At 40.9% G+C, this 16019-nt stretch overlaps 1 protein-coding gene across 3 annotated transcripts in view; it reads right to left on the bottom strand.

Moving 5' to 3' along the window:
- Window positions 1-9983: 9983 nt before the first annotated feature.
- The window catches only part of ercc6l2 (excision repair cross-complementation group 6-like 2), a 96113-nt gene continuing 90077 nt past the window's right edge, over window positions 9984-16019 (bottom strand). For 2 of the 3 annotated variants that reach the window (XM_073071393.1, XM_073071401.1), the window contains exon 20: window positions 9984-14519. In XM_073071393.1, coding sequence (XP_072927494.1) covers window positions 13610-14519 — 910 coding nt within the window. In that variant the 3' untranslated portion in view covers window positions 9984-13609. Of the gene's footprint in view, window positions 14537-16019 lie in introns of all 3 variants that reach the window. The other variant, XM_073071410.1, reaches the window with a different exon arrangement.

Raw genomic sequence — 16019 nt, 5'->3', positions numbered from 1 at the left:
TGAATGGTTATGTCAAATGTAAGAAATGTTGTGAGGTAACTGTAGAGCTAGAAACTAACCTGGACTCCTATGGGATTTGTCAGAAGCCCATTGCCATATACCCCAAACAACACTTAATACATACCGGCTGTTGACATAGTGGCATCAGTGGACTTTGGGGCGAGAGGTCCCGAGTTCGAATCTGGCCGGCTCCCCTGCACACTCTCCATCCGTGCCTGGGTTGAGTGTCGATCTAGCAGCTCGACCTTGTAAAAAAATCCTGGAGAGGGTTGGGCTCCACCAGGTTTCAGATGCCCAAGACACACCGTACGATGAGCAATCACCAAAAAGATTGGTGGAAAAAGCTTCTCATGACGGTGCCCCGACGACTCCACACACACACACACACACACACACACACACACACACACACACACACACACACACACACACACACACACACACACACACACACAGGCACAATGAAGTAGATGAGAAAACAAAACATTAATGAACCTCAGTAACTTGTTGGAAATAACACCCTAAAGAAAGGATTTCTTTCATAAATCTTTTACCATCTCTCAACATTAATAGATTTGATTTTCATTTGAGGTTTCAGGTGATGAATGTGTAAATTCAGCAGTACTAGATGCTTAGAGGAATTAATGGTTCTGTGCAACATCGACAGGAAGTCATCATTAAACAGAATTCACCAGTCCATTGTCAACATTTGTGGAAGCATCAAATGCACTAAAACTTCAACCCCAAGCTAAATTAAAGACTCTTGATATACTTTCCTCTAATTTTAAAAACTCACCATAATCTACCCTATCATAGCTTATGCCTTTTAAAACTTGGGGAACTCATTTAATTAACGATGGTGTTTTCTTATTTTGATGAAGAGAAGCAGTAATGCCAGTTTGTGTTATTTCCACTTTGAAAAACAGCAGCCCAGCACAAATAACCAAGAAGCAGATTTGCAGGCCCCTGTTTTTCCTGGCACTGAGAGCCTGAACAATTCTTATCAGAAAGCTATAATCAGCTGCCTACCTTATTGCCCATTGTTGGAGCTTTCAGTGAGATCCAGACCCTCCACAAAGAGCACTTTTGTTTGTTTGGGAAAGGTTATATAGACCAGTGCACAGAAATCACATTCGCTCTTTATGTTTTCAGCTCAATGAGAGAAGCACAAGTCATGCTAAAACATGTTAATATAACAAAGTAGATTGCTTCAGTATTTTAGGGATTCATGCTGAAGCCTGTCAACAGGCAAGAGAATTATTTAATTCTTCACAGTTTCCACTGAACACAAGCCCATTTTTTTCCTCTGTAAATATTTTTGTTTGTCTATAAGGTAAAGTTAATATGCAATAAGTCTTGTTCAGAATACCCTTTCAGGCACAGATCCTGTTCATTGAGCACTCATCCCGTGTACCTCATTCTACATCCAATCTCGTGTCTACGTACTGGTCCCACTACCCGATATGCTCTGGTGCTAAAAGACATTTGGTTCTTTTTTGAGGGCCGGTCTAAGGCCAACTAGCCTAAAATCTTGGAGAAAGTCATGACTATACAGAAGAGAGAGCAGCCATCCAAGTTTCAGACAATGGGTCCCAATGCCTAGATTGACAAAGTGGAGACAAAGATTTCTCTATTTCTTCACCCATGGGAACTCAAGAAAGCCTGCACCAAAGAGGTCAACCAACAGAGGAGGTGACTACTGAGGTCAAATCCTGGAGCAAAACCCCCAAGTCCTGGATGTAACACTGCCAAAAGTTTCATGACCTCATATGTGTGGCCCAGCTCAGTAATACATGATCAAACCGTCCCTTCCAATATCTGAATTGATTGCCTCACACAACGCTCTACATGATAAACTCCACTTACTTATTTAGCCCAAAACTGAATCAACCAGAATTCCTAAAATTTAGTAATTACTTCTATCATATGCATGAAGGAAGTCAAGAGTCAGTTGGAGGGACTGGGAGTAATAAAACATCAGCGATTTACACAAACCCACCAACCTCTCATTTACTGTCATCACAAATGATGCGAATTAAGGTCACTTTATTTTAGGTTCCCTGTTGGATGGATAAGTATATTCAGCTATTAGCTGTTATTAGATAATAAGAGGATTTCAACATTTCTAATAGTTGTGTCAAATGTAAGAAATGTTGTGAGGTAACTGTAGAGCTACCAACTAACCTGGACTCCTATGGACGTCAGCTAGGCATTTGTTAAGTCCCACATGGGAGGTTGGTCAAGAAGATTCAGTCGCTCAGCATTCAAGATGAGGTAGTAAATTGGATGGGACAATGGTTTTGTGGTAGAAGCCAGAGAACGGTAGTCGATGGTTGCCTCTCTGACTGGAGGACTGTGTCTAATGGACTAATTAGAGACCAATGTGTCTAATTGGTGTAGGATCCATTGTTATTTGTTATCTATATCAACAATCCGGATGATAATGTGGTTAACTAGATCAGCAAATTTGCAGATGACACCAAGATTGGGGGTGTAGTGGGCAGCAAGGAAGACTATCAGAGCCTGCAGTGGGATCTGGACCAGCTGGAAAAATAGGCTGAAAAATGGCAGATGGAATTTAATGCAGACAAGTGTGATGTGTTGCACTTTGTGAGGACTAAACAGGGTAGGTCTTACACAGTTGAGTGTTACGGCAGTGAGGAATGCAGTAGAACAAAGGGATCTGGGAGTATGTCCATAATTCATTGAAAGTGGTGTCATAGGTAGATAGGATCATAAAGAAAACTCTTGGTATTGGCCTTCATAGGTCAAAGTATGAAGTACAGGAGATGGGATGTTATGTTGAAGTTGTATAAGATATTGGTGAGTTCTAGTTTGTAGTATTGAGTGCAGTTTAGGACACTACCTACAAGAAAGTTGTAAATAAGGTTGAAAGAGTACAGAGAAATTTTACACCAACATTGCTGGGTCTGGAGGATTGAATAGGATTGAAAGATTGAATAGAGTAGGACATTTTTCCTTGGAACATAGGGGAGATTTCATAGAGATGTACAAAATTATGTGGGGTATAGATAGGGTAAATGCGAACAGACTTTTTACACTGAAGGTGGATGAAACTACAACCAGAGATCATGAGTTAAGGGCAAAAGGTGAAATCTTTAAGGGGAACATGAGGAGAAACTTTTTCACTCAGAGGGTGGTTGTTTCTTATGGCAAGTGTGGCCTGGGAGCGGCAGACATAATTCTATCCGTTCGGGAGCTGGGGTTGGATCGGTCTTTGTCTGGCATCTTGTTCACAGCTGTTCCAACATGGGTGGCCCTGAGTTGGCATCACTTGGGAGTCCTTGAAGCACACAAGCCTCCACATGACATTAATGTGTTGATCAGGTCATGGAGGATGGTGAGTGTGTGGAATGAGCTGCTAGTGCAAGTGGTGAAAGCGATTTTCTCACTGTTACCATCAGGTAGGAGATACAGAAGCTTGAAGGTACACACACAGAGATTCACGAACAGATTGTTCCCCTCTGCCATTTAATTCCTAAATGGCATTGAACCTCTGAACACTATGTCACTTTTTAAGATATATATTATTTCTGTTTTTTGCACAATTTTTAATCTATTCAACATATGTATACTGTAATTGATTTATTTATTATATTTTTTCCTTCTATATTATGTATTGCATTGAGCTCCTGCTGCTGCTAAATTAACCAATTTCACGACACATGCTGATGATAATAAACCTGATTCTGACATCAGAGCAAAATTAGGCCATTTAGCCCATCAACCTTAGTTACATTTTCCTTTAGGTAGATGACCAAAACTGCTCTGCTATTTCATCATGGCTGATCCAATTTCCCTCTCAGCCCCAATCTCCTGCCTTCTCTCTGTAACCCTTCTTGCCCAGAACTATCAAGAACCTATCAACCTCTGCCTTATATAACAACCAAATGACTTGGCCTTCACTTTCACCTATGGCAACGAATTCCACAGATTAACCACTCTCTGGCTAAAGAAATTTCTCCTCTTCTCTGTTCTAAAGGGACATCCCTCTATTCTGTAGCTGTGTCCTCTGGTCCTAAACTTCCCCACATAAGAAACATCTTCTCCACATCCACTCTATCAATGCCTTTCAAGATTTGAGAGGTTTCAATGAGATGCCCCTTCATCCTTCTGAATTCCATTGAGTACAGGCCCAGACACATCAAACACTCCTCATATGATAAGCCTTTCAATTCCCGCAATAATTTTCATAAATCTCCTTTGAACCCACTTCAATGTCAGCACATCCTTTCTTAATAAGGGCCCCAAAATTGCTCACAATAACTCCAAATGAGGCCTCATCAGTGCCTTAACATTACATCCTTCCTCTTGGAATGAATGCTAACATCACATTTGCCTTCCTCACCACTGACTCAACCTGCAAATTAATCTTTAAGGAATTATGTACAAGGACGCCCAAGTCTCTTTGCACCTCAGAATTTTTAAATTTTCTCTCAGTTTAGTTTGGATAGATACATGGATGGGAAAGGTATGGGGGGCTATAGTCTGGGTGCAGATTGATGGGACTAAGCAGTTTAAATAGTTCAGCACAGACTAGATGGGCCTGTTGCTGTGCTACATTTTCTATAGCACTATGAAGTCCAGTGATTGCCCTGTGATTGCCCTGTGAAAATAATGGGGTTAATAAAAATCCCAAGTTACAAAGCATTTATAACCACAAACCCATGTCAGGAAATAACATCAAATTTTAAATGACATAATCTGAGCACTTACAACTACTTATTCTGAGCTAGCAGCAAAATTGAAGCTGCATTGGCTGGTTCAAAAATAGAACCCAAATGTTCTTCTCATTTATTATATAATAAGAAGAACATTGAGTAATAAAATATGTGACTGGCATTTACCATATATAGCATCTTTAACATGGAGGTCTTACATAGAAACCAAATAAAGGAGAAAGGAAAACAAACAATGAAATATACTTGACTTTGAGCAATATCATGATGCATCAACAATTTTTTTTTTTAAGGATCTAGAATGTGAAGTTTTCAAGACAATAATTTCATTAAAAGTCAATTCACAAGAGCAAAGAACAACTTAGTTACTGTTCCATAAAGGCTGAAACAAAAACGCTGAACAGGATCTTGATCATACCATCCGGAATCCTCTATTCAAGTTTAAGTACTGAGATTCAGGCTTTCAGTACAGATTTACAAAAGTGGCACCTAGACCAGAAGGGTTGAATTATGTATTTTGAAGACTGAGAAAACCAGCCATACAGTATAGAATGTGGACCTTCAGCCCTAGTTGTCCAGGCTGACAGATGCCAAAGCTTGTCCTACTTGCCTGCTTTTCAGCCACATATCTCTAAACATTCTGTATCCATTCTCCTGTCAAAATATATTTAGAATATTTTCTCTCCTCTTCCTCTTGCAGCCATTGCACATACATCTAATTCTCTGTGTGTAAAAGGTTGCCCCTCAGGTTCCTATTCCCTTCTCACCTTAAACTTAGGCTCTGTAGTTTTGGATTTCCCAAATTTGTCTATTTATGTCCCTCATGATTTCATACACCTCTATAAGATCACCCCTCAGTCTTCTATGCTCCAAGGAATAAAGTCCTAGCCAATCCAATCTATCACTATAACCCACCCATATGGGTCCTGGCAATAACTCTGTAGATCTTTTCTGCCCTCCTTTCAGCTCAGTGACATCACCCCATAGCCTCAGCATCATAATAAGACACGAATATCATTAGGCCATTCAGTCTACTCTACAAATCTATCATGACAGATTTATCATCCTGCTCAACCCCATTCTTCTGCCTTTCCCTGTAACCTTTGCTATCCTAATAATCAAGAACCTAGCAAATTCCACTTTTAATATATCCAGTAGCTTGGTTTCCACAGCTATTTGTGGAAATGGCCAAGGAAATCCCTCCTCATTTCTGTTCTAAATGGACATCCCTTTACCCTGAGGCTGTGCCCTCTGGTCCTAGACTCCCCCAATATAGGAAACATCCTCTCCACATCCAATCTATCTAGGCCTTTCAATATTCGATGTTTCAATGCGATCTCCCTTTATTCTTCTAAGCTCTCGCAAGTATAGGATCAGAGCCATCAAATGCTGCTCATACGTTAACCCTTTCATTCCTGGATTCATACTCATGTACCATGTCTGCACTTTCCCCAGAGTGAAGACTAACATGAAATACTTACGAAGATTGTCTGCCATTTCTTTGTCCCTCATTACTACCTCTCCAGCATCATTTTCCAGCAGTCCGATATCCACTCTTGCCTCTCTTTTACTCTTTATACATCTGAAAAAACTTTTTTATATTATTGGCTAGCTTACTTTCATATTTCATCACTTTCTGGCTTTTTTTTGTTTCCTTCTGTTGGTTTTTAAAACTTCCCAATCCTCCAGTTTCCCATATTTTTTTGCTATATTATACGCCCTCTCTTTTGCTATTATGTTGTATTTGCCTTTACTTGTCAGCCACGGTTGTGTTATCCTCCCTTTAGAATTCTACTTCAACTTTGGGATATATCTATCCAGTGTTTTCCAAATTGCTCCCAGAAAGTCAAGCCATTCCTGTTTTGCCGTCATCCCTGCTAGTGTCCCCTTCCAATCAACTTCGGCCAGCTCCTCTCACATGCCTCTGTAATTCCACTTACTTCACTGAAATACTGGTACATCTGACTTCCTCTCAAACTGCATCTTGTACAGCTTCTATACACATTGGCCTGGTTGACAAAGGCAAGCATGCTAATGGACTTCATCATCACCCTGCCTGTCTAATATACCACTTTCGGGGAAATGAACACTCATACTCCTAGGTTTCTCAGTTCTACAAGACACCGCAAGGCCCTACCATTCACTGTAAAAGTCCTACCGTGGTTTGACTTCCCAAAATACAGCACTTCACACTTATCCAAATGAAACTATTTGCCATTTCTTGGCCCACTTTCCCCAGCTGATCAAGATCCCATTGCATTCCTGATTATCTTCTTCACCGTCCATGAAATCACCTATCTTAGTGACATCTGCAAAATTACTAACTGTGCCTTGTATGTTCTGCTCAAATTATTGATTTTGATGAAAGACAGGGAATCAGGGTCTTGGATAATGGGATCTCTTCTGGGGTAGAGGTAACTCGTACAAGAGCAACAGGTTGCGCTTGAATTGGAGAGGGACTGATATCTGGTAAGGAAATTGTTTTTTCCACCAAGGCAGGTTTAAACCAGATTGTTGGGTGAAGGGTGAACGTACCAAGTTTAGTGAATCCTGACTGACAGGAGATCTCAAGGCACTAGTAAGGAAAAAGAAGGAAGCATACATCGCATTTAGGTAGCTGGGTATGAATGAATCCTTTGACGAATATAAAAAGTTCAAGAGCAGGCTTAAGGGGGAAAACAGCAGAGTAAAAATAGGGTACGAGATGGACTTGACAGACAGTATGAAAGTCAAGACATTCTTTGGCTGTATTAACAATTAAATGGGTGACTGGGAAGAGACTGGGTCCTCTTAGAGAACATCAGGAGTGCTTATCTATGGAGTTGCAGGAAATGACCTCGCTTTTGAATACCTACTTTTCCTTAGTGCTTACTTGGATGCCAAAGAAATAAGGGCAATAAATAACAATGTCTATTTGCATTACAAGGAAGGAAGTATTTGCAGCTCTGAAGAACATTAAGATGGACACATTCTCAGGTCCAACCATGTTCACCCCCAGAACTTATGGGAGGTCAAGGAAGAAATCATGGAGACCCTTGTAGTGATATTTGCTCTATTGTTAGTCACTGGCTAAGGTTGAGTACACTGCAGGGAGGTTAACGTTGTTCCATTGTTCAAGTAGTGTAACAAGGTCAGGCCAGGGAACTACAGGCTGGTGAGCCCGGCTTTAGTTGTAGGGAAGCTACTGGAGGGATTTCTGAGGGACAGATCTGCCATCTCTTGAAGTCAAGGCCTGATTATGAACAGTCAGCATAGTTTGGTGTTTGGGAAGTCATGCCTGATGAATCTTTTGTAACTTTTCAAAGAGGTAACTAATGGGATAGGTGAAGGTAGGGGAGTACATGTTGTCTATATGGACATTAGTGAGGTTTTGACAAAGTCCCACATAGCAGGCTGATCTGGTTGTATGGGATTCAGGGAGATAGGGAGGTGGATTTAGAATTGGCTGGATGATAGAAAGAAGATGGTGATGGTTGAAGGTCGATTCTCAGACAGGAGGCATGTGACTAGAGGGGTGCTCCTGGTTCAGTGAAGGGACCTCTTATTATTTATGTACACTATTTGGATATGAATGTACATTGCACAATCAGATTTGCTGATGATACTAAATTAGGGGGTCTTGTTGATAGTGAAGCAGGTTACAATCTTGATCAGGTAGGGAGATAGGTTGCGGAATGGCAAATAGATCTCAACTTATCTCAAGTCTGAGGTGATGCATTTTGGATAGACAAACCAGCGTAGGACCTATACAATGAATGGAAGCCATTGACAAATGTGGAACAGATGGATCTGGGAGTACAAGTGCACAGTTCTCTGAAAGTGGCTGCGCAAGTAGAAAGGGTGATGAAAGTATTTAGTATGCTGGCCTAAGAATAGGGACATTATGTTACAGTTATACGAGTCCTTGGTGAGGCTGCACTTTGCCGTTTTGTCACCATGTTATATGAAAGACATTGTCAAGTTGGAAAAGGTGCAGAAGAGATTTACAAGGATGCTACCCGGACTAGAGGGAGAGGTCATGCTGGATAGCTATGCACAGAGTTGAAAGAGATGGGGGAGATCTTACTTACTTGGGAAATGGACACCAAGTCTGTAGAACTACAGCAAAACCTGGATCATATACAGATTACAGAAGAGGAGGTGCTTGCTATCTTGAGGCAAATTAGGGTGGTTAAGTCCCCAGAGCCAGACAAGTTGTCCCCTCGGGCATTATGGAAGGCTAGTGCAGAAATTACAGGCCCTTAGCAGAGGTATTTAAAGCATCCTTTACCATGCGTGATGTGCCAGAGGATTGGAGGATAGCTAATGTTGTCCAGGAAACATTGTTCAGGAAAAGTTCTAAAGAAATAAACCACAGGACATTATAGGCTGGTAAACTTGAAGTCAGTAGAGGGTAAATCATTGGAAGGTATTCTAATAAACTGGATTTACAAGTATTTAGATGGACAGGGCCTGATTAGGGACAGTCAACATGGCTTTGTGCATGACAGGCTATGTCCAACATAACTCAAGAGTTTTTCAACAAAGTTACCAGCAAAGTTAATGAAGGAAAGCCAATGGTCATTGTCTATATGGACATTAGCAAGGCCCGTAACAAAGCCCCACATGGGAGATTAGTTAAGAAGGTTCAGTTGCTTGGCATTCAGAATGAGGTAGTTAATTGGATTCAACATCGACTTTGCAGGAAAAGCTAAAAAGTGGTAGTAGATAGTTGCCTCTGATTAGGGTAACACAGTCCTCATCGTGTTACTGTAGAGAGCACCCCAGTGTATGATGCAAGTAACTATTCTGCACCCCTACTTTATACATCTTTGATCAACAGTTTGAATCTTCAACAGTAAAATGGTTACCTCTCCATGTTTGGATGTTTTTGCTTCAGAGGTCCATCTGTTTTCTGTCAGTTATTTCTGTCACAGGTACCTGCATTACCCATGACTCAGCGTGACTGTATTCACACTGCCACCTTAGAATTTTCACATGGTATTGTGAATGGACAATCTTCATGAAAGGAAACCGTACTTGCCCATTTGACTTTAGTTTTCATCCAATTCTTGCCTAGTAAAGATGATCACTCTAGTTATGTCTATTGGCAATCCTAGTTATTTGCCATTATAAATGTTAGGTGCAATTTATTTGACAGTACCTTGAAAGCCTAAAGAGCAAGCTATGAATCAATAAAGTAAGCCTGTCATAAGGCTTCATCGTGCAGTGCACTAGGAGGTCTGCAGGTTGCTGCTGTAGATTTGGTGAATAGGAAAATAACTAATCCAAAGGAGACATAACAATCTTCAGAATATGTTTAGTCTTCGAGTTAAAAATGTGCTAAGTCAAACATATTACATCATAAATACATGATATTCATTCATATTTCTATATAAGTGCACCACTCATTGTGATTAATGTCTTCTTTGATATGATTGACAGAATATACCTTCTTCATCTCCTGCCCCAAACCCCCAAATATTACCTGTCCTGTGGCAACATCACAAAAACATTTTCGGTGTACTCTACGAGAGTAACTATTTTCTGCTTTGTCATGGTAGCCTATTAGGAGAACTTCCCCTGTTTCACTCTTCTCAGAATCTAATCACTCTGAGCTTGAGGAGCAGGCAAAGCATGAGAGAGGATCAGAGAGAGTGGGGAGAGGTGAACATGGATTGGGTAGGCGGGGGGGGGGGCAGTGGGGATGGGAAAATGACAATGTTGAGGATACAGACAATTATGCATCTTTGTGCCTGGCAGCCCATAGCAAAATCCCAGCTGCTGGTTCTGTGAAGAATGAAAAGACTGTTTGAAACAGACAGTGTTGTGAGGAGATACACTAGACATCAGTATGCAGTGGCCTAGCAACAGGTGTGGGAAACATTTAAGGGTTGGTGTTAATCCATGCATCTGTTCTGTTGCAGAGGACTCAGATGTTTCCAATGACAAGGCTGGTGCAAATACACAGCCAGACAGTTAGTGAGTTTACTGGCTTGTCTCTCCCAATGCAGAAGGTGATAAACTGCAAGAAGGAAACCATCACTAAAATCTCGCAAGGGGCTTTGCGGACCCAGGAGACCATGAACTTTGCTCTGGCAGCCATCTTTACCTGTCTGTAGGACTTGGTGATAACATCACTACACATGGACTACTGGCACAGACAGGTGGCAGCTGATACAGAGGCAAAGGCCACAGTCTATTTTGAAATTCTATAGGAACAACAGTAAGTGTCATAGTTATACAGTACAGCACAGAAATATGCCCTTCAGCCAACTCACCTGTGCTGACCAAGATGTCTATCCAGGCTAGTGTGATTTGGCCAAAATCCCTCTGAACCTGGGGTTCCCAATCTGAGGTCCATTGACCCCTCGGTCAATGGTGGGAAACCCTGCTTTAAATCTTTTCTATGGACATGTCTAAATGTCCTTTAAACATTGTAATTATTCCCAAGTCTACAGCTTCTTCTGGCAACTTGTATGAATAGTTACTCCTATGTCCCTTTTAATTTTTTTCCCCCCTCACCTTAAATCTGTCTTCTAAAGTTCCTGTTCCCTGAGAAAAAGATTATGACCATCCCTCATGATTCTCTACAAGATCACCCCTCAACAACCCATGCTCGAGGAAACAAGCCCCAGCCTATCTAGCATCTCCTTATAACTCAATCCTTCCAGTCCCAGTAACATCCCTGTGAATCTCTTCTGCACCCTGTACAGAATGACATCTTCCCTATAGCTGGCCAACTAGAACTGCACATAATGCAACAAGTGTGGTCTCACCAACAACTTGCACTGTTGCAACATGAGGTCTCATCTCCTGTAATCCACATCCTGACTGATGAAGGCAAGCACAATATGCCTCTCAATACCCGAGAGCACCGCGATGCTCTTAAACACCAGTAAGATGCCCCTCGTGAACACTGTGCTTTCCACCTTTGAGAAGACTGTTGTTCTCGACAGACAAGGCTCTCAAAAGGAGGCTTCTGTTTTCGAGGAGCAAGGGATGCACATATGAGTAACTCTCTGAATTGTGTGAGTGGCTCTCCTACATGAGCAGAGAGATGATAAGACGAGGACATCCCTCATCCTAAAGATTTTAAATGCAAACATGCATTTCTCCAGGAGCACAGATGCACCCCCTGCCCAACCTAACCATACATTTTTGCATTGACATCAGAGTATGGCTCACATTTTCTCTGAACTCTAATATAATTCATTCCAATTTTAGAATGTATTGTGCCAAGGAAATAGGTGCCATCCAATCCAATTTCAAAGCTACAATTTCCTCCAATAAAGATATCCGGAACAGGCAACATAATCTCAACACTAGGCCTTGTGAAAGGATACCAGGTGGCAAAGAGAAATGAAAACCTGCAATTCTCTCTCCAGAAGTTGACAGTGGTGAGCCAAATATAATTTTCAGGACACAGAGCAGAGATGGGCAAGTAAAGCTGTGCTCCTCTTCGTGGGTGTTCACAGTCTGCTTATAAGAACTGAGGACTCCATGTTCTGCACTAGAAACCTTTCAATATCAAAGGGGAATAAGTAATCATACTAACTAAAAACACTCTTTCTCATACCAATGTATTAATTGTTTTGCACAGGTTTAAAATCAATGACTGATAAGAACAACCAGATTACCATAGACTTGATAGACTGAATAACCATCTGCATTTCCCTACCAAATCTCCGAATCTAAGCATTAAGTAACATACAATCATTAAGAAGTCCCTGTATAAAATAGACTGTGCGTCCATATACTGTGGATTCTAGTTAATTGGGACACATCGCGACCAGGGCATTTTGGCCCAATTAAGCAGCTGCCCCATTAGCTGAATTTTCGTGGATAGAGTTAAAAGGATATAAAAAAGGGAAACTACCGTATAACTGAGTACCAAATTATATAGTTAATTGAAATACAGAATAAATTAGAACACTACCAATACTACCGGTGGGTGTATGTCCTATCTAACAATGATGGTAACCTGTGTGTAAAATGGAAAGCCGCTGCACTGGGGCAGTTCCACGAGCTTGACCTCAGAAGTCCGTGTCCGGTGGTACAAGGAGCTATCGCAACTGGGGTCTTCCCTGGTTGCAGTGGATGACCGTGGCTTCTTCTGTCCTCATCAAGCCCTTCACTCTCCACGTAGAGTTGCAGGACTACTTTCCTGGCTGTTGAATCTCTCTGCAGACCACCAGTAGGATAGGCATATCCCTATCTCACCAGGGTAGAACACTTGCTGGCTACCCTCATCTTTCAAAACGGTGTACCGGGGTTTGACTGCTATCGCATGCAAACAGCTACTTGTAGCCACTGGTCAGAGCTGAGTGTCTGGTGGGGACCAAAGGTAACATTCAAGACAATTGCTGATACCTTCAAATTTGGCATTTCCAAGTCTGAATGCTTGAAACCACAATGAGCAAAACAGTTCTGAATTGTCTTATGGCAACAATCTCCTATCCCAATTAAATGGCAGAGTGATCCAAATAAATGAAGGGAGTCCTGGCTAGTTTCTCAATTAGTTTTTGTTCTTCAGTAAGTTGTCCCAAATAAGCGACTGCCCTGATTAACCGATGACCCAATTAACCTGAATCCACTGTAGTGAAAATGTTAAATAACAAGTCTGTTTTTCAGAATGTTAATCAAGTATCAACTACATTGCAACAAATGGCTAACTTCCAATAGTATATTGTTACCTCACCATTCTTCTGCCAATCTATGAAATGTATATATATCAATTTTGTAAAACAAACAAGCAGAAATTCATTACTGCATTTTTTCTTTACAGTCACTGTATTTAGATAAATTAAAACATTATTCATTTGTAGGTTTTTGCTTTGTTTCCCCATTGAAAGTCTGAAAGTTGTTTCCATAGTTGGCAACCTGCCAGTGATGTGCCAGATGTTGAGCCACTAAAGCCATTCTCTTGATCAGGTTTTCTTCCACAAAAACTTTTCATTCTTTTTCCAAAGGGAACCATCCCATTCTTTTTCCTTTTCCTTTGTCTTCAGAGGTGCACTTTCACATAACCTTTCTATCACTGAAAAATCTGTTAATGTAGTAGCATACTCTTCGCTACTCTTATTCAGAAAATCCCAGAAATCTTTAGGTTTGCTTTTTCCTTTTGGCACATCCCCAGAAGCTTTCTTTGGCTTTGCTGTAAGGTTTTTCTTTCTGTTGAACAATGGGTCCAGTATGGAGGTGTCACCAAGCAGCTCTGTGATGAAGTCGGTTTTGAGTTGCGTTATTTCGTGGTTGTTATCTGGCGTGCCCTTTAGCTCGGCTGGTGGTGGTCCTCTCTCTTCACACTGTTGCTGAGGTTTCACAGCCCCTGAGCTTGTCCCACTCCCGTCCAGTCTACTCTTTGAGACTGCTGCAGTTGAAGGACTTGAACATCCCATAGAGATTCTGTCGTCAAAGCCTTCAGCAAAATCACTAGCAGATTTGTCAGCCATCAGATTATGTTTTTTATGAGGCTGTCCTGACATATAATCATGCTTTTGTGAATTAATTTCATCTTGCATTTCAAAACATTGAGTCATTTCCTTCAGGTTCTTTTTTCTTAAACTTTTTATCCTGCCAGCTGATGCTCCACAGATAAAATTAATTGTTTTATTTGCCTTTCTGTCAGAATGGCCTGTGGATGCATAGCCTTTTGACCTTTGCACTGTGATATTATCCTCACGTTCAGCTTCTGGGGGCCTGACTGACTGGATATTGTTTGACCTTGGACACTGGGTCAGGCTGGAGTCCCTCAGCATTTTCGGCTGCTGATGTGAGGTGCTGATCAAAGCATGCACAGGTAAATTTTCCACAGGGGCCAAGCCAGACAGCTGCTTTCTGCAAGAGATAGGAGACTTTAAAAAAAAAATTAACTTAACTAAACAATTCAGCACTAAAGAAAAGCAGTAGAATGGGTTGGAATGGTGAGAAACTGTCTAAATCACTGCATCTATTTTTTGCCCTCTTTTCCTCCGTCTCCAACAAATTAGTTAATGCTCTGAAGTACTAAGCTGATGCCAGACAATGACTTATACAACACCATAAATCTTTCCATTTGAGTATGTTGATCTGAAGATCAGTTGTTTTTCTAGTTGAGAGCTGATCGAGCATTCCTGAGTATCTGACGAGTACCAACTAGAAAATGGTCAACTACTTTGAGTTAGAATATGCAAACGAAGAAATCCATTGATCCTTGGCAGACTTCTGGAAGCACTTGCTGACAATATGCTTCCTCTTACTAGTACAAGTTTAACATGTTGGCTGAAAGATAATTTAATGCCTTACTAACCTGATACACTGGGCATTTTTTTGGGAGGCATGTTTGGGGGTGGAATGTTGGGAGAGAGTGGGATGGGATGGAGAAGGGAAGTTGCACTGTATGCATTATTGAGATTTGCATATTGTTCAATTCCTAAATTTGCTCTATCATGGATAAATACATGTTTCTATACTATCTTCAGAGTCCCCAAATGGCAGCCAACTTGCTCATTTTAATTTCCACTTCTACATGGCCTCTAAATATTTACTTAGGTTACAACATACATACAATGAGAACATACTGGATGACAAAGTTTGGCATTAAGAGATACAAAGCCTTTCAAACTTAATCTTGGTTAATAATCCCGGTTTGATTGAATGGGTGACCCTTGGGTTTGAAAATTCCCCTGCTGATTTAAAATATAAAATCTTTAGGATTGTGAGACAGAATAAGTTTCTGAGCACAGTTATGTTTATCTAACCAGGATGAAGTAGAAAGCCTTATTGCCAATTAACACATAATAATAAAAGAAGCATGGAAGCATTACGGACACCTCCAATTCTGCTGATCTTCGACCTTCTTATTATCACTTGGACATGGGACCCAGTACTTTTTGTTCAGTTTGGCAATATGCATAGCGTGTAAGTTTTCCTTCAGTGCAAGATATTCAATACTTTCCTAATGCATTTCCTTACTCTGGCAACATAATTACAGCAAAAAAAAAACAGTATTTTTCTTGTCACTACTTCCAGTTTAATATGTTGGCATTATTTTCAGATCCATTACTAAATCCTATTTGCAAGCTCCTTCTTTGATGGTGGTCAGAGAAATGTGTTCACCGGGATTGCTTATACAGCTGTACCACCAGATCTTGAGCAGGGACTGCCTGTATCTGCAAACCCAGCTTTCAGAACCTGTGTGGGCTGTGTGCATTATTCAGCACAACACCCAATGAACAGCTGAACACAAAGAAAAATTTCACCATAACACATATGTGGCCTTTAGGCTCAAACATGATTACAAATAAAGGCTCAATTGTCATTTATCACATAATCAATTCATGCCTTGGCTTCACATTC

Source organism: Hemitrygon akajei, chromosome 2 (assembly GCF_048418815.1).
Source record: "Hemitrygon akajei chromosome 2, sHemAka1.3, whole genome shotgun sequence".
NCBI classification, from domain to species: domain Eukaryota; kingdom Metazoa; phylum Chordata; class Chondrichthyes; order Myliobatiformes; family Dasyatidae; genus Hemitrygon; species Hemitrygon akajei.
The sequence above is the reverse complement of the archived record's forward strand: the minus strand, read 5'-3'. Positions and strand labels throughout refer to the sequence as shown.